Below are 19,525 nucleotides of genomic sequence, written 5' to 3'. Positions count from 1 at the left end.
ATCTCCTTAAATTCCCACCTTTTTGCAGTTTCTTCAGTTTTAATCTACAGTTCATAACCAATAGATTGTGGTCAGAGTCCATATCTGCCCCTGGAAATGTCTTACAATTTAAAACATGGTTCCTAAATCTCTGTCTTACCATTATATAATCTGTCTGATACCTCCCAGTATCTCCAGGATTCCTCCATGTATACAACCTTCTTTTATTATTCTTGAACCAAGTGTTAGCTATGATTAAGTTATGCTCTGTGCAAAATTCTATCAGACGGATTCCTCTTTCATTTCTTACCCCCAATCCACATTCACCTACTATGTTTCCCCCCCTCCCTTTTCCTACTCTCGAATTCCAGTCACCTATGACTATTAAATTTTCGTCTCCCTTCACTACCTGAATAATTTCTTTTGTCTCATCATACATTTCAAATTTCTTTATCATCTGCAGAGCTAGTTGGCATATAAACTTTTACTACTGTAGTAGGCATGGGCTTCGTGTCTATCTTTGCCACAATAATGTGTTCACTATGTTGTTTGTAGTAGCTTACGCGCACTCCTATTTTTTTATTCATTATTAAACCTACTCCTGCATGACCCCTATTTGATTTTGTATCTATAACCCTGCATTCACCTGACCAAAAGTCTTGTTCCTCCTGCCACCGAACTTCACTAATTCCCACTATATCTAACTTTAACCTACCCATTTCCCTTTTTAAATTTTCTAACCTACCTGCCCGATTAAGGGATCTGACATTCCACGCTCCAATCCGTAGAACGCCAGTTTTCTTTCTCCTGATAACGACGTCCAGAGATCCGAATGGGAGACTATTTTACCTCCGCAATATATTATCCAAGAGGATGCCATCATCATTTAATGATACAGTAAAGCTGCATGCCCTCGGGAAAAATTATGGCTATAGTTTCCCCTTGCTTTCAGCCGTTCGCAGTACCAGCACAGCAAGGCCATTTTGGTTAGTGTTACAAGGCCAGATCAGTCAATCATCCAGACTGTTGCCCCTGCAACTACTGAAAAGGCTGCTGCCCCTCTTCAGGAACCACACATTTGTCTGGCCTCTCAACAGATACCCCTCCGTTGTGGTTGCACCTACAGTACGGGCATGTGTATCGCTGAGGCACGCAAGCCTCCCCACCAAGGGCAAGGTCCATGGTTCAATGCAGGGGGAGGGGGGGGACTGTGATATGTAAATTGCACATTTTGGGTATTTGTAGATAGGTTTGTACCAATCTGTAACAGATAATACATTTAAAAAATCAATTTTTTGAAATATAATTGGACAGATAAAAAAAATTTACACCAGGTGACAGCAGCAGAAAACATGTATAAAAGTTAAGGAAATGTGCAAGCTTTCAGAGCTAGTGGCTTCTTCTTCTGCCAGAGTGATTGCAGGTGAAGGAAAAACACTGGCAAGGTTTAGGAAATGGGGAAGTTGATATAAAGTCAGCCAATACCTTGGAACAGGGGACACTTACCAGACAGAATGAGAACAAAAGACTGATTGTTGGTGACTGCACCACACAACATTTGAAAACCTGAAAGCTTAAAGGTGAAAAATAGGGTAATAAGCAAAGGAAAGATTACTGACTAAACATCATACAAGAGTTAATAAGAGCGGGAAGCCAAGAGTATTATATGTAGTAGAGGTAGGCGGGGATTCAGGGCAAATCACACAGGCCTGAAAATAAACGATATAAAAAACTCAAAGAGAGTGAAGAAAGGAATAATTACTGAAGATATGTTGAGACTGAAGAAATTAATGTCAATTGAGAGCAGATAGACAGTGAGAACCAGGAACATGTTGTAATACCAGTTTCCACCTGTGGAGTTCTTAAAAACTGCTGTCAGGAGGAAGAATCCAGATTACACGTCTGGTGGAACAGCCACCAAGGTCATGACTGGCAGGTTGTAAGTGAAAGGCTCCGAGGTCATGACTGGCAAGTTGTATAGCATGCTCTGCAACAGGATAGTTTGTGTTGCCAGTATACAGACAGTCTAAACCCATTCATCCTAACAGATAACTCGATGGTAGTCACTGTGATGGAGAAGGCTGAAGAGTGCTTACATAACAGCTGGTACACAACGTGAGTCATTTCACATGTGGCTCTCCATTTGATAGTATATGTTTTGCAAGTTACAGTACAGTGGTAGGAGAGTGCATAGAATAAATCTTACAGGAGGATGGTCACAGGGGTAGGAGCCACACGGCATGGAAAAGGGTGCATAATGAGCATAAGGTCTAATCAGGATACTGCGGAGATTGGTCAGAAGCTATTCTATGTGTAGTGCGCAAATTGTCGGGTGGAATGGACCTCAATTCAGAGCATGATTTTAATGAGTCATAGCGTTGTTGAAATATCTGATTAATACAAGCAAGATGAAGACAGTACTGAGCGACAAGAGGTGCACTCCTAAGTTGTTGTTTGGAGGAAGCAGCTGTATCAGGATTGGATGTGATAGAAATCTGATTTCGAACTAGGCTTTTTGGGTAATCATGTCCAGTGAAGGCTGAGGTAAGAATCTTTAACAGCTGCTTCCCCATGAAAAAAATGAAATATGGTAACAATAAGACATCAAAGCCCTGAATTGCGAAAGGAATCGAAATACTATGTGTAAGGAAAAAGGAATTGTTTGAAATGGTTATAGCAGAAAGAGAAGTAGGATTTATTTCATTTTACCAGAAATACTGTACTGTATCAATGAAAGTGATCAGAAAATAAAAAATCTCTGTATATTGTCTGTAATCAATGAGGAGGATAATAAAATTAAATCCACACGGTCAACAGTTAAAAGGGAAGCAAGGAAATCAGTCAAGGAGTGAGGTCTATGTTGTTAAAGAAGACAGCCAGATAATAAATGACAGCAGCAAGACAATCAATGTGTTTAATAACGTTCTTGAAGTAGCTCAAAAGACTGGCATGAATACTTCAAAGGATAAATCAATAGAACATATGCAAGAAGCAATGCCTCACATATACAGGAAATTACAGTTACTCTACGCTCTGGCAAAGAAATTAAGAATGTAATTAATGCCCTCAAACTCAAAAAGTCTCATGGAGTTGATAATGTCTTGAGTAAAGTACTAAAATCATGTTCTTCAGATGTATGGAATGTTTTCATCATAAATGCAACACATTGCTATCATAGGGATATTTCCTGACAGACTGAAATATTCAAAAAAGCATCTTCCCGAAATGCTTCTTTTTACACAAACTCTTCAAAGTGTTTCCTTCTTTTTCCAAATACATTCAAAACATGATAATAAGCAAGAGTGGCAGGACTGCTTTTGTCTACTGGCTTTGTCAACAGATTTTTCTGAAAATGTAATAGATTTTTTTCAGTTTCTCTCTCTCTCTCCCCTTTTTTTAATCAATAAAACAACTCAGCATTCACACAAATTTTTTAAATGTCTCTCGACATTTATCTTTTTCATAAATACAATAGCAGCTTGATCCAATAAACAAATGCTTTTGCCATTTCTTTCTTTTATGAAAAGTTAGCTTCCCATGCAGAACAAAAATGATAGATTTTGTGCTTTTTTAATATACAATTCGTTATATGTTAAGTCGTTGCACCACGCATTATTTTCTTCATACAAGATCACATTTCAAGATCTCCCTGACGACCAAACACTAACTTTGAGATAACATTCACTCTGTCGAAGCAAATTGTGATGATGTTCTCACAAAGTGCTTCAGCATGTACTCGATGATTGCACATTTTCAGTGCTAAGAAAAAAATTGTCATTTATATTCAACAATTTTTCTTTCACACTCTCAGTACTCACACAATCCACCAAATAAGTACTCACAATCTACCAGCAGATCGTAATCAGTGTGTTGCCGACCCAGTACTACGGCAGCGCTTTCTGGGGTAATTCATCAACATTGAGGAAACAAGCATTAATTTGCATTGTTCACTCTAGAAACTCTCACAGCCAGCTCTTTAAACAGTTGGGCATATTGACAACAACTTGACAGTACCCTTACTTCCTTGGTATCAACAATTAATCACAGTTGAAAACTGTGTCATCCATCTCAGGAACTCACCATAGATGAAAGCATGATCTACTGGAGGGGAGGGGATGAAATATAAATACTGTAAGGTTTAAGTTAGCAAATCACTGTACGGTTTAAGCATTGGGTGGGTGATAGGCACACAAACAAGGCCACTAAGCAATTCAAATGACAGCTTTCCACTGAGCTAAATGATACAGAAATGCAAACACGCGCAACCCCCCTTCCCCCCCCCCCCCTCCCACAAACATGCAGGGCGGAGAGGAGGAAGGGGGAGGTGGAGGAGGGATGACTGGTGACTGGAAAGGAGAAGCACAAAGGGGGGGCAGGGGGGGGGGGGTAGGAAAGGGGCACCTGTGAACTCACCCTGGTGCAGTCACAGAAAGTTGCATGTGGTGCACAATGAAGCGAAGGACTGGATTGGGTGGAGGAGTTAGAACAGTGGAAAGGGGGATACAAGATTTTTTCTAGAGTTGGCAGGTATATGCAGCTACAGAGAAGCACAAGCCATTGGCTGTTATTTTGAGAGCAAGAAGGTTTGCACCCCATTCACTACACATTTTTTACAGGTATTATTTCTTGTTGCAACTTTCTGGATGGTACACGCCCATAATTTCGTATGTGGACAAAAGACCTATCGCTGTTTTTTATTTTCTTGGTACAAATGTCATCTTTTACCAAAGGCCTTATCATTCCCCACTTTATTCAGGCCACTGTTTAATTATTTTAAGAACATGGAGTACATCTCTTTCCTTCTTGGGTTTAGATAATAGTTTTCACTTAACAAGTTCTGTTCTACCCTCCAAGCATAAGCTGGTATGAAATTTGGCTTTATGTCACTGTGCTGCCTTGTTTGGCAATTCTTGGTTCCCAAGTTATTCTGCTGCAGTGGGTTATAAAGACCTACTTTTTCTAAGGTTATCAATCCATTCCTTCCACCTTGCTTCGCTAATTAAATGCAGCACTGTTTTTTTCCACACTGAGTGGACTCAATACTGATAGATTGTGATTTTGCAATTTTTAATATTTTAATATAATTATATAATGTAATATTTGCAATGTTTTAAAAGTCATTTGTCATTCCACTATGTGCTGTTACCTGCAGCTTCTAGGAATGTACTTAAATGATACTTTCCTCATTATCTGAATTAAAGTACTGTAATTTTGGGATATATCAGCCAGATTTTCCATGGCAGATCGATGGGTCTGATGTAACATTTCCCCTTGTTGTAGCTTATGAAACAGAGTTGTCCCCACATTGAAATCCTTAGCTACTGAATGAATATGGAAGTTCCACATTATGGATTACATCCAGGTTTTATATCTCAGCCCATTCCTTAACTCTCAGGTCTTCTGCAAAGGTGCCTACATATCAAAAAGATGTGCTGTGGTTACTGAAATCACCAGTTAAAAACTTCACAGCAAGCAGATTGAAGTTCTTCAATGCAAGGGACACAAATGGTTTTTCTGATGTGTTGTATACTGGCATCACAGTGCAGTGGTCCAGTTCTACCACCATTATTTCAGTGTCATTTTTGGTAACAGCAATGTTTTGAATATTTATTACAGTTATTACATGAACCACTAACAATACTGTGATGTAGTCAATCATTCACTATGTCCATACCACTTATTAATGGTTTAGTACTGTTTCTATTTTTATTATTACATTGAGACCAACTTCTTTGGAGTACCACGAAATAATTTTTAGAACACCAAGCCCTTTGTACTACTGTATACCAATATATCCAAAAGAGGTAAACTGAAAAATACAGGATGGAATAATGACGATATTATGAAAAGGATAGATTGCTGCTCACCATACAGTGGACATGTTGTGTCACACACATGTACAACAAGGATGACTGCTAAACAAGTAAGCTCTTGGCTTATAGTACTTTCGACTGAGCCTGGCCTGGGCAACCAGAGATAGTGGTCATGTGAGTTTGAGTTGCATTTGTGTGAATGTGTGTGCCTGTATGTTGTCTAATTAAGAAGAAGGCATTCTGGCCAAAACTTGTTCAGCAGTCTTTTCATTGTGCCTGTCTGTGACTCAGCATCCCCATTATTTGGTCGATAGCAATCTATTCTTTTGATAATATTGTTAAGAGGGCAACTGTTGTTAGCCCATAATTTGTTTCTTTTTTAGTTTCAGGAAAAAAAAAGAGAGAAATAAACTTCTTCAGCATTGCCATGAATTTCTGAATACATGCCCTGAAAAGTGAGGTCCATCTTATGAAATATCCCCCCCCTCCAACTGCTTTTCTTCACCCACCTTCCATATCCACAACATAGTGGTCACACTGTATACACATCCCGCCCTATTTTATTTGTCTTACATTTCTTATCCTCTGTGACAGAAGCCTTTACACTTAATCAAGTGTTCTATGCATCCTCATACAACTACATAAATCATCTCCATTACCGGCAAGAGCTCTTCCATCACGCAGGCCACTTGGGAAATAAATGGTGTCAAATACCAATTCAAAACTTGCTGCAGAGTATGCTAAGATATGTGGTGGTTATTACTTTTATCTCTGTTACATCATACATGCAGTGTGTATTCCCTGCCTCAGTTTTCCTTGAATTCTACATCCATCAACTTTCTCTACAAACACTTGGTTCTCACTATCCACCTAACATCAATTTGTGATAATTCTGTTGTTCTTGCACTTCTCTTATTAATTTTGGAGTCTTTCCTTCTGATTTTGTGTGTCATTTTCTCACACTCCACCATTTTCTTGCACTTAAGTTTCCCCCTCTTTCTGGCTTATTTCCACTCAACTCTGACTTGGCTCCCACCTTCACTTTCATATTTAAGTTCTCAGATTTTCAGCTCTCATTGGATAAAAACAACCTACTAGTTCCTCTCATTCTGTCTAGTAAGTCTCCCTTTATTTGGAGTTCTGAGTGGCTTTTCCTTTGTTCTAGTCCTAGCACTTAGCAGCCTATTTTCCTACACCTTTTCATCACTTCTGCCAAGGCGAAGCCATTCTTATAGGGCCATAAGCCATGATTTTAAATAATTTCATTAATATTTTTGTATAGTTGTGAATTATTTAAAAATAAGCATTTCAAAAGAATAAGTAGTGTACTAAGAATGTCTAGGCATAAGAAGTCAACTTTTGTTTTGTGCAAGTCTATAAAGAGTAGAGACAATAGTGTCTTGCACTCCTTTTGTCATTCTATCTAAGGCTATCTTGTCTAATGTTGTCTATATTGTGCTAGCTCATAACAGCACTAAATTGTAACAATATATGGAGTGAAAGTATTCAAAATTTTAATTTCCACTTTATCGGAAACAAATTATCTTGGTGAGAAGGAAAAGTTTTATTATTATAAAGAACCAATGATTAAAAATTTTTAAGTGAATTCGGGGAAGTGAGATTTTAGATCACTTCATTATCCAGTGCAGTGCAGCAATCGTCACTTTTTCATCAAATCAAACAAAAATTAATATAGGCATAGGATCTCTGACAGCCAGCATTAATGAACACTGACTTTGCAAATTATTATAAACATAAATTTTGACATGAATTTAACTTACTGGCAAGAGTGTACAGTAACTTGGACAGGACTTGCTCAAAGATTTATTCACTGATTAATCCATCAAAGTTAACGAAAGATACTACAAAATATACAGTTCCCCTAAGAAGCCCATTTTATGATGAATTTTAAAGGCAGTAAATTGTGGCATCTTCTAACAAAGAAAATTAACAATTACCATGCCTGGAGATCAGAATGAAACCAATATTAATAATAACTAACCACTACAAACTACGGTAGTCAAGGAATATCAATATTATGACTGCTGCCACAAGGAGCAGTAGCCCTCGAGTCCAAAAGCAAGCAATTTTACACTTTTTTCTTATTTCCAATTACTTCCACTTAGTGGCTAGATTTTTTGAACATTTTATAAATGTTTTCATCTCACTGATACTTTGCTATTCAAAAGTAAGTGGATAGTAAGAACACCACAAAATAAAACAAAACAACTCAACTATACAGTATAAAATTATAATTACAGTATAATGTACAAACACGGAAAAATTCAATGTCAGATTATTCCGTGCAAAAATACCTGATTCATCAGTTCTTTAACAGTGTCTTGCAGTTCATCCACCTGTTGCATAATAATGGAATGATTCTCTGCATCTCCCTTAGCTTCACCTTTCCCATTTGCAGAGGCAGGTGGTGGTAAAACCCCTGCTTCGATTTCATCAAAATCTGGTAAAAATTCCAAATGAACAGTGAGACTAAAACTAATTTTTCAAATGTTGCTGTAATGTCAGATTGTAATACAGTGGTCTCTTCACCCTTGCATTAATTTATTGAATGGCCCTAATTGCTTTGTTTTTCTGTAACAATAAGATACGAAATTTTTGATAAATTAATAGAAGTGCAAAGTAATCAGTGTCTTTCAAAATTTGAATAATACAATCCATCACAAGCATTAAGAAGTTGAAAGCAATTATGAAAAATAATGACAATAATGGTGAACTGTGGCTGTTATGTGGAACAGAATATTTGTAGCAGACAGCAGCAATCAGCAACAATTTGGTTTTGACTTACTTTATTGAAAGTGAGTTAAAGCACATGTTTGTCAAGATAATATGTTTTATTGCCAAACAAATGTAAACAGTAATGAAGACCATTGTGAGTATATGTGAAAACGTCAAGAACAACATGAATCTTATTTCTCTGGAGAGAGATGGTGAAAACAAAAGTTCCAGGCACAAATTTTATGACAACTCTCCTTTAAAACAACACGCCATGTGTTTTGATCAAAGTATGCAAGCCATCTGATGATAAAATCGTGAATTCAAAACACATTACACTGTTTTTTTAAATACAGTACATCAAAACCATATTGGGTTCAAATGGCTCTGAGCACTATGGGACTTAACATCTGAGGTAATAAGTCCCCTAGACTTAGAACTACTTAAACCTAACTAACCTAAGGACATCACTCACATCCATGCCCGAGGGAGGATTTGAACCTGCGACCGTAGCAGCCGCATGGTTCCGGACTGAAGTGCCTAGAACCGCTCAGCCACCGCAGCCGGCTACCATATTGGGGCTAGTAGGTGCTGCACACTACAAAAACTGTCTGGATGAAGAGATTATGTCCAATCATGTCAATCAAAGTTTGTACAGATAACAACCAAAATCAGAAAAGACTACAGGCAGAAACATGAAGCAGGAAGCATTTTAACTTCAGTTATGGTTGGGCAGCTATCACTCACAATATGGTTAAACAAGCTATTTGGATGTGCATTAATTAATAATGATCTCTGATTATAACAATCAAATGATTAATCAGTTTTAAACTTCAATGAAATCAAATTAAAAAGCCTAAAAGAAGAATATGATGATAAGCCAAACACATGTCACTTTAAAACATGTTAATTTTTAATGAAACTATAACAGCACCAGCAATGACTAGTAACAGGAGAATTTTGCAAAAAAAAAAAGGTAAGGCAAAATTAGGAGTTTTTTGCAAAATAACAAAAAACTGGCAATTTATAATTACTTTGGGATAAGAAGGAAACCATTCACCACAAAGCAGAAGTGTTGAGTTGTCGATAGGCACACATGAAAGAAAGAAAACTGGTAGTTTTTGGAATTATCCTTTGATGAGCTAGAGTAAAATAAAACACGCATGCATGCAAGCACATGCATGCATGCACACACACTGTTACATACATGCCTATGCCCCATGTGTTGCCGGCTACACAGACAGTGCCAATACCATTCTTCGGTAGGTGGACTCATTGTGGTGGGGGTAGTGTCAGTTGGGGTGAGTAGAGGGAGAGGGAGGTGGGACGCAGAGAAAGGGATTGGAGCTGGGTGGCTAAAGGGTCAGAGGGAGGTGGCCAGTTTGCCAGCCAGGTGGGGTGGCATGTATAAGAGTTGGCATAATTGTAGTGGGCAGTAGAAAGCAGCACACACTAAGGGCAATGTAGGGACATGAATTGGCAAGTAGTGACAGGATGGAGGAATGGGAAATTGTTGGCCGGAGGGTCCCGAGACAGTGGGTTGTTTAAGATTGAGGCCAGGACGATTAGGGAAGCTCCCATGTGTCTATTTCAGGGAAGCTGGTGTTGGAGGGAAGGATCCAAATGGCTATGGCTGTGAAGCAGCCATTGAAACTGAATATGCTTTGCTCAGATGCAGGTTGTGCCACTGGGTGGTAAACTTTGTTCTTGACAACACTTTGGCAGTGGCCATTCCTCCTGGATGGTAGTCACACCGACATAAAAATGTGTGCAGTTTTTGCACCAGGGGTCGTATGCGACTGCTTTCACAGTTGACCTAACCTCTGATAGGGTAGCATAAGCTTGTGACAGGACTTGTGTAGGGGGTGTTATGTAGGAGAATAGGACAGTCTTGCCCCTTTGTCTGCCACAGGTGTGTGATACCTGTGCCACTCCCATTCTCAATTCCTAGTCAATAGGATCATAGCCTTTAGCCTCCTACCCTCAGTCCCTCTCCCTTCCCCCACCTCCCTCTACAGTTTTCTTTCTTTTGTGTGTGCCTATTGGCAAGTCGATGTTTCTGCTTTTTGGTGAGTGGTTCCTTTAATCCCAAAATATTTATATTCTACAAGAACTTTCCTACAGGATGTAAAACTGACAACTTCAGTGGGATATCTCGAAATTAATTCTTTTGTCTTAACAAAATTTAGAAATCTCAGAATCGCATTTTACTAATATTCAGAACTGGCAGTTATTGAATACTAAAACAAAATTTTGACTTGCAATCACTCTAATGCTGAGGTTCATGTATGATCTTAAACTAACAGTTCATTTCCCACATGCAGAACTTAGATGTCATAATAGCACTGAAATTAGCAAATATAGCTTGGACTTTGACAAAAAAACAATATCAAAATTTTGAAAAAAAAAAAAAAAAATCCAAACATTGACTGGCAAATTAAACAATATCAAATTTGGAAAAAAAGACATCAAGTTGGTGAAAAACAGAAATTTAAAAAAAATACATAACTATAACACCAAATTTGGGTTATACCATGTCAAATTAACAAGTGCTACGACCTGACCCTCTTACGTTTATTTGAAATTAAGTATGCATGCAGTATTCATAAACGGTAACACACAACAAATTTTTTAACAATGTAGGAAAGGACAGAACACTACCTACTGTAAAGAGGACACGTCAAGTTGTAGACAGGCACTATTAAACGATACTCACAGACAGCTTTTGGCGCCTTTACTGATGAAGGCTGTGGCCAAAAGCTGTCTGTGAGTATCGTTTAATAGTGCCTGTCTACAACTTGACGTGTCCTCTTTACAGTAGGTAGCGCGCGCCCACACACACACACACACACACACACACACACACACACACAGGACTGCCAACTCCAGCATCTTAGGCCAGAACGCAAAATCACGCGAGATGCAAGCAGCAAACTGGAGGGGATGGGGATGGAGTAGGGAAAGGGATAGTAGTATACAAGTAGGGAGACAGACAGACAGACACAATCTGGTGAAGAGTGCAGGGCCTACTCACTGCCAACAGGTGCCACATCAGGAGGTTGTGGGGCAGGTACGTGGGGAAAGAAGGAACAAAAAAGGGGAGGAGTGAGGAAAGATGAGCAGATATGTTGGTAGAGGCCTGCAAATAAACAGGGTGGGAGACGAGAATGGGGAGGAGATGGTAAGACACAGAGGGTGGAAACTGTTCAGTGGAGGGTGTGGGGACAGTATGTTACCATAGGTTGAGGCCGGGATAATTATGGGAGTGGAGAATTTGATGTAAGGATGTGGAGAATTTGATGTAAGGATAACTCCCATCTGCACAGTTTAGAAAAGCTGGTGGTGGAGGGAAGGATCAGATAACTTTGGTAGTGAAGCAGCCATTGAAATTAAGTACGTTACGTTCAGCTACTTGTTGTGCCACAAGGTGGTCTACTTTCCTCTTGGCCAAAGTTTGGCAGTGGCTGTTCATCCTGGTGGACAGCTGGTTGGTAGTCATACCAATATAAAAAAAGCTGTGCAGTGATTGCAGCAGAGCTGGTAAGTGACATGACTGCTTTCACAGATGGCCTGACCCATGATGGAGTAGCATAAACCTGTGACAGGACTGGAATAGGAAGTGATGGGTGGGTGGATTGGGAAGATTTTGCACCTGGGTCTTCCACAGCGATATGATCCTTGTGGCAAGGGGTTGGGATTGGGAGTGGCAGAGGGATGGACTAGGATGTTGTGGAGGCTGGGTGGGTGACAGAACACCACTTCAGGAGGGACGGGAATTATCTCAGGTAGGATGTTCCTCATTTCAAGGCACGATGTTATGTAATCAAAGCCCTGGAAAGTATGTGGTTCAGTTGTTCCAATCTGGGGTGGTACTGGATGACAAAGGGGACACTCCTTTGTGGCTGATTTTTGGGAGTTGTGGAAGGATTGGGGTCGTGAGGGGAAATGGTACTGGAGATTTGTTTGCAGACTAGGTCTGTGGGATAGTGCCTATCTGTGAAGGCCTTAGTGAGACCCTCAGCATTTTGAGCAAGGGAGTTTTTGTCACTGCAGATATGCCATCCTTGGGTAGCCAGGCTATTTGCAAGGGATTTTTTGGTGTGAAAAGGATTACAGCTGTCAAAATGCTTGTACTGTTGGTGGTTGGTAGGTTTAACATGAACAGAGGTGCAGATGAAGCCATCAGAAAGGAGGAGGTCAACATCTACGAATGTAGTTCGTTGGGTTCAGGAGGACCATGTGAAGCAGATGGGAGAGAAGGTGCTGAGGTCGTGAAGGAACGAAGATTGTGTGTCTTGGCCCTCGGTCCAGATCATGAAGATCTTCACCAACCACCCACAATACCAGCATTTTGACAGCTTTCATCCCTTTCACACCTAAAAATCCCTCCTATTGTAGACTGGCTACCCGGGAACAACATATCTGCAGTGACAAAAAACTCCCTTGTTAAGAACGCTGAGAGTCTCACCAAGGCCTTCACAGACAAGCATTATCCTCCAGACCTAGTCCGCAAACAGATTTCCCGTGACATTTCCCCTCACAACCTCAATCCTCCCACCACTCCCAAAAACCAGCCACAAAGGAGAGTTCCCTTTGTCATCCAGTACCCCTAGACTGGAACAACTGAACCACATCCTCTGCCAGGACTTTGATTGCCTATCATTGTGTCGAGATAATTCCCACCCCTCCTAAAGTGGTGTTCTGTCACCCACCCAACCTCCATGACATCCTAGTCCATCGCTATGCCACTCCCAATCCCAACTCCTAGCTACAAGGATAATATCGCTGTGGAAGATCCATGTGCACAATCTGCCCAATCCACCCACCCAGCACATCCTATTCCAGTCCTGTCACAGGTTTATGCTACTCCATCATGGGTCAGGGCATCTGTGAAAGCAGTCATGTCACTTACCAGCTCTGCTGCAATCATTGCACAGCTTTTTATATTGGTATGACCACCAACCAGCTATCCACCAGGATGAACAGTCATTGCCAAACTGTGGCCAAGAGCAGTAGACCACCCTGCGGCACAACATGCAGCTGAACATAACGTATTTGATTTCAATGGCTGCTTCATTACCCAAGTCATCTGATCCTTCCCTCCACCACAAACTTTTCTGAACTGGGCAGATGGGAATTATCCTTACAACAAATTCTCCACTCCCACAATTATCCCGGCCTCAATCTATGGTAACATACTGTCCCCACACCCTCCACTGAACAGTTTCCACTCCCTGTGTCTTATCATCTCCTCCCCATTCTCGTCCCCATACCTGTTTATTTGCAGCCCTCTGCCACCGTATCTCACAGTCTTCCTCACTCTTCTCCTTGTTTGTTCCTTCTTTCCCCACGTTCCTGCCCCACAACCTTTCGATGCTGTGCCTGTTGGCAGTCTAGTCCCTGCACACTCCACCATATTGCGTTCGCCTCTCTCCCCACTCGAACACTACTACCCCTTCCCCCTCTCCCTTCCCCAGCCCCACTGGACTAATGTTTGTATCTGAACTGATTTTACATGCCAGCCCAAGACGCTGGAGTTGGTGGTAGTGTGTGTGTGTGTGTGTGTGTGTGTGTGTGTGTGTGTGTGTTTTATGCTTGGTTGTGTTTGTGTGTGAATGATGTGTGTGTGTGTGTCTCTCTCTCTTTACTGGTGAAGGCTGCGGCTGAAAGTTATATAAGACTGTCTTTTAATAGTGCCTGTCTGCAACTTGACACATCTTCTTTGAGGAAACAGCAATCTGTCTTTTCCTACATCGTTGATATTCCTACCTGCAGTTTTCATTGTTTTTCAAGCTTTTCTGATGAATGGGTATTGAGTAATGAGTGCTTTAAAAAAAAAATAAAAAAAAATAAAAAATAAAAAAAAATTACTGGAAGAACAATATTGATTGGTTTCTAACTTGTTTTCCAACTACGCTAGAATGATGAAACAGACTTGGTTTGAAAGCTCTTTTAAAGGGCTTTCGTAGCATATATAAAACACAGGTAGTTGAATAAAGGCATTTTTAATCAAAACACCACTATTGAATTTACTGAATTTTGAAAAACTGTATTTTTAAAATTCTCCAAAAAATATATGTTTACACAATCTGAAAATTTCAACTAAAGAGATCACTACCAAACCAATTTTATATTGATGAGGATTTTATTAAATGTCATTCAGATTATGAATTATTACTTTTATTTTTCTACCCACAACAATTTTACGGAATCATAAAGGATTTATTACTTGGACTACAAAACTGTACTTTCATACAAATCACTGTTTTAAAGCATTGCACTAGCTAAATTAGTAACTCAAAAGTAATAAATCGATGTACATGTCCAAAATATGTAATTTAGTACTTAATTCTGAAGACTGTATACAAAATGGATGGTTGGCATCCCTAACTCCCACTTCTTGGTATTTTGTCATTGGACAATATTCGATCAGCAGAAGACAATTGTTGTCAATTGTTGTTGAAAGTGACATGTACATTTACTTTTGCTGTGACATAGACTACAAAGTGAAATAACGTGATTAATTTTGAAATGTTGTGCTTTGAAATTAGCTTAATGGTACTTTTTGTACAATTCTTACAAAAATGTAGGAGAGTGTTTGCCTACAACTAGTTAATATTTGCGAACTATTTACATACTGTTAGATTTCATTCACAGATGTGGAAAAATGGAGAAGTAATGTTGTGTATTACTAAACAGAGGAAGTGATGCACTGAACTTTGAAAAAACGTTTCATAAAAATTAAACTGTTCCTTTGAAAATGACATAAGTGCCTAAAATTTCAGCTTTGTGCTGTAATCCTTTTAATGAAGAGGGTCACAATAACCAAAAGAAAACTTGTGTCCTGTTTTCCAATGGATGACAGAAAGAAAATCATTCCTAACATTAATTCAGAAAGTATTTGACCAGTACGAAAAAAAAATTCCCAAGTAGAAGTTCTGACATATCTAGTTCAGAAAACAATGATGATGTAATGTGCTCCAAGATCCAACAAAAAAGGTGAAAAAGAGTTAAGCTGTAGTGACGAACCAAGACATTTCTGCAAGTGCAGCTGTAGAAACTTTGAATGCTTCTTTGCAGTCTGTTGGTGTATAGCTAGTTTTAAAAAGTGACTATGTGAGGAGGCAAAGTATCTTCAGAAAAAACTTATAAAAGTAACTTCAGAATCCAAAGAAAAGTATTTTTGCTGTCTTCTGATGAAGAAGAATTAGATGATAATTCATAATCAGATACGATCGTTCCTAGACAGATGGAAATTCTCATCGTATTACCTAAAAGCTGGAGTGTTAAGTAGCTTCAAGAGGAATTTAACATAACGAATTACGTGGCAAGAAAAGTAAAAGATTTGGTGAAGGCCAAGAGAATTTTGTGTTCTTCCAATTAAAAACCTGAGATGTCTGTTAGACTACTGCTGATTTTATAATACACTTACTGTTCTGATGAGATAAGCAAGTCAGTGCCCGGTAAAAAAGATTTTATGCTCTGTAGGCTGATGGACAGAAAATTCAAGTCCAAAAATAATTGGTTTTAAGTAATTTGAAAGAAATTTATCTGCACTTCAGAGACAACTACCCAGGGATTCACATAAGGTTGCTGAGCCATGTCCCAAAAATTGCATTTAACCTCAAAACAGTGGTACACATAGTGTTTGTGTGTACACTGCTCACCAAAAATGGGTGGAACATTCCTCAGCTGGCACTCCAACAAAAACATTGGCTTGCCACTTTGGTGAATGTCAGTTCTTTCCACGACCCAAAACACACAAATAGTTTTTCAAGAATTGTTGGATACTAACGATATTGACAATGTAACTTACAGCGAGTCTCTGTTGATCATACTTCTCTAGAAACCATCATAAAATACTTTTACGACTTTACTGACTCCTTTGACAAATTAAAATCATTTAGACGGCATTCATTTGTGGCCATGACAACAATCTACCTTCTAAAAAACACTGAAAAATGAGCTTAAGGTCAGTTCTTTGTGATTTTGCTGAGAATTATACCTCTGTTGTATAAGATAATGTTCCGGATTACCATTGAACCAATAATTCATCCCTTTGTAGCTTATTCAGGGTGTATACATGGACAAGGAAAAAAATTTCCCGGATTTTTCCCAGTTGAAAATACACTTTCTCCCGGGTGAAAATACACTTTTCCCGTGTGAAGTGACAGTATACTTTTCCTCGGCACTGTAAAATTTATCAGTGCTTTGAATGTTTATAGTTTTATATGGCGACATAGAATTTCCCAGCACTTTAGAAAATGAAAGTAAGGGGAGAAAAAACACGTTTTGAAAGATCTTTGATGTGCAGCACCATGTACACCGCATAGTTTCGTGTTACGAAGGTATAACTTCGAATTCCACCAAACATCGCATGTTACTTTCCAAAGCATAGATTGCGAGGCACTTTTGTAAGCCAGTCATAGCTCATGTCACGTGATCTCGCCAGATGTAGTCAGCCAATAGCAAGATCACTCATAAGTAGTGCGAAAATACAAATAGGAAAAGTTAACGTTTTGAATTAATATACCTAGTGTTGCTACAAGAAAAACAAAGCTTTCACATATAATTGTGGTCTCGAAGATTAATAAGCTGCAAGAGAAGCTAAGCTTCCACATATAATGTAGATCTTTTTTGCACCGTGTTACACTTTGAGATATATCACACAAATGTGCCAGTAAAATTTTTAATAACGACGTAAATTTCTGATCTTCTGGGCTCGAAATTCTTCTAGATGGTCATCCTCAAAGAGTTGATTTTTAATTGAGAGTCAAACGCTCTGTGATTTAAGAAATTCATCGTACATTCTCGCACATAGTTCATCTTGTGTAAAAGGACATTTACTTTCAAAAAGTAACGCTTTTCAAACCACCATTCGCAATATTTTCCCGTGACGTGTTAGAAACTGATTCGCTTCAGCAGTTGCCAGAGAGCGCCAGATAACAGGTGCCCCTGCTCTTGCGCAGCTACGATGCCGCAGGAAGCACGTATGTTCGTAGGTGTAAAACATTAAAATATTTTGCGCTATGTCACAAAAGAAACAAGACATCAGAGGATACTTCAAGAGTATCGTGAACCATACTGAAATGCATAATTCGGCTTAAAGTGCACATTCGTATGTCCACATTCGGATGTAAATTTTCTTGAGTACCAGTACTGTATTGTCTCATGTTTGGTTCTTTATTATGGCATAATGCCATGCGAGCTAGAAAATGGAAAATGTGCACTTGAAATGCAACGAACAGTTGAAACTAACTAACAGTGTGAAATTAAACACTTCGTTTCAAATAAATTGACTGTCTCATCGCTAAAGATTAATAAAGTCAAATCTCTTCAGCAAACCGACAAAAATAACTTCATTATGGTGCAAGGTGATTAATGCTAGACTGTCAGAAAGGTGGAAAAAATTTTTGCCTTCCGTAAACATGAGAATGTATTTTAATTCATTTGATAGCTCTCAGCCAAAGAAATCCATTTTGTTTTCATTTAATGTGAGAGCAATAAATGAAAAGGAAACAGCAAAACTAAACGTAAATACGGGTCACGTGGAGACTACCCACCTCTCCACTACAGCTCAGACTGCTCTGTGCATAGCCCAGGATCCACGACATTTCCGAACCGGGGCAATACTAGGTAGTGGCGCCCAGCCACACATCTGTAGCCAGAAGCGGGAGAAGGTACTACTTATATGCGACTCAACTGCGCATCCACAAGAGCACGCCCGCAACTGCTCAAACGAATCTAATGTAAACAGCTGTGACGTCTTGCTCAGCAGAGGCAATTTGTTGTTAGGAAGCAATGCATAGTCTTCCTAAAGCATTTGACACACTTTGCTGTTGGCAGACGCTTGTATCAGCACTATGTTTAGCTGTTGTATATGGCACATTTCCTTTGCGACTTAAGTTTTATTTTCGTTTATTTTTCCTCTCGTTCACGTGTCTTTGCTGCAGTATTATCTGCAGAAGCGGGATACAGTAATATCCTTTATTGGAGTATTGATTCTTACCAGTCAAAATCACAAAAATTTGACTAAAAACTAAAACAATAATAGATTCCCAGAATTCTAAAAAATTCCCGGTTTTCTCCTGGATGAAAAAATTCCCGGGTTTTTCCCGGATCTCCCGGATGTCCCGGGTCGTAGACACCCTTTTATTGCAAGGATGGTGACAAACTTCAGCACATATCAGAATGCCTCATACATGACACTGTTGATGTGCATCTGTTACAGTTCAATTTGATTGACTTTCTGACCAAAAAATCTAATAAAATAAGCAAAATACACTACTTCTAGATGAAACAGCAGCTCAGTATCAGAATAGAAATAATTTCATAGTGTGTGCTATCATGAAGATGATTTCCATATTGAAAACCAGTGGCATCTTTCAGCTGCCTCTCACGCTAAAGCAGCTAGCGTTGGTGCTGGTGGAACAGTCAAGCAACTGGTTGCCCAAGCAAGTCTGCAATGCCCATGCACTGATAAATCATGACACCCGAATAACTTTGTGTGTTTGCCAAAGATTATTTAGACAGGATCAGTTTCAAGTATGTTACAACGAAAGATCCTGAAAATGGAGAAGTGAAACTTACAGAGAGATTTGAGACATGCTGCACAGTTGAAGGGACACAAAAACTTCACACGTTCTTCCCCTAAGCAAAAACAAATATATAAAATAATAATAATGATTCAGCAATGATATAAATATGGCTTTTGGAACAGACAAATGTATGAAAAATAGCATAGTCAAGGGAAAACACACTAAACAAGAAGATTATGTATTGGATAACAACAGCGACTGCATAGAAGCAATGGAAAAAGCAGATGCCTATAAGTATCTACGATACAGACAAAAAAATAGGAATAGATAATACAAATATTAAAGAAGAAAAATATAGACAAAGACTGACAAAAATACTGAAAACAGAATTGACAGCAAGAAACAAGACAAAAGCTATAAATACTTATGCTATACCAATATTGACCTACTCACATCTGGAGT

At 39.1% G+C, this 19,525-nt stretch overlaps 1 protein-coding gene across 5 annotated transcripts in view; it reads right to left on the bottom strand.

Moving 5' to 3' along the window:
- The window catches only part of LOC126413341 (protein arginine N-methyltransferase 1), a 105,433-nt gene that overhangs the window by 39,701 nt on the left and 46,207 nt on the right, over window positions 1-19,525 (bottom strand). For 3 of the 5 annotated variants that reach the window (XM_050083254.1, XM_050083255.1, XM_050083252.1), the window contains exon 3: window positions 8,108-8,253. In XM_050083254.1, coding sequence (XP_049939211.1) covers window positions 8,108-8,253 — 146 coding nt within the window. Of the gene's footprint in view, window positions 1-8,107; window positions 8,254-8,983; window positions 9,242-19,525 lie in introns of those variants that run through there. The other 2 variants (XM_050083257.1, XM_050083256.1) reach the window with 2 other exon arrangements.

This window comes from Schistocerca serialis, chromosome 7, assembly GCF_023864345.2.
Source record: "Schistocerca serialis cubense isolate TAMUIC-IGC-003099 chromosome 7, iqSchSeri2.2, whole genome shotgun sequence".
Taxonomy (NCBI): Eukaryota; Metazoa; Arthropoda; class Insecta; order Orthoptera; family Acrididae; genus Schistocerca; species Schistocerca serialis.
Note: the sequence above shows the minus strand (reverse complement) of the source record. Positions and strands in the feature narration are given on the sequence as shown.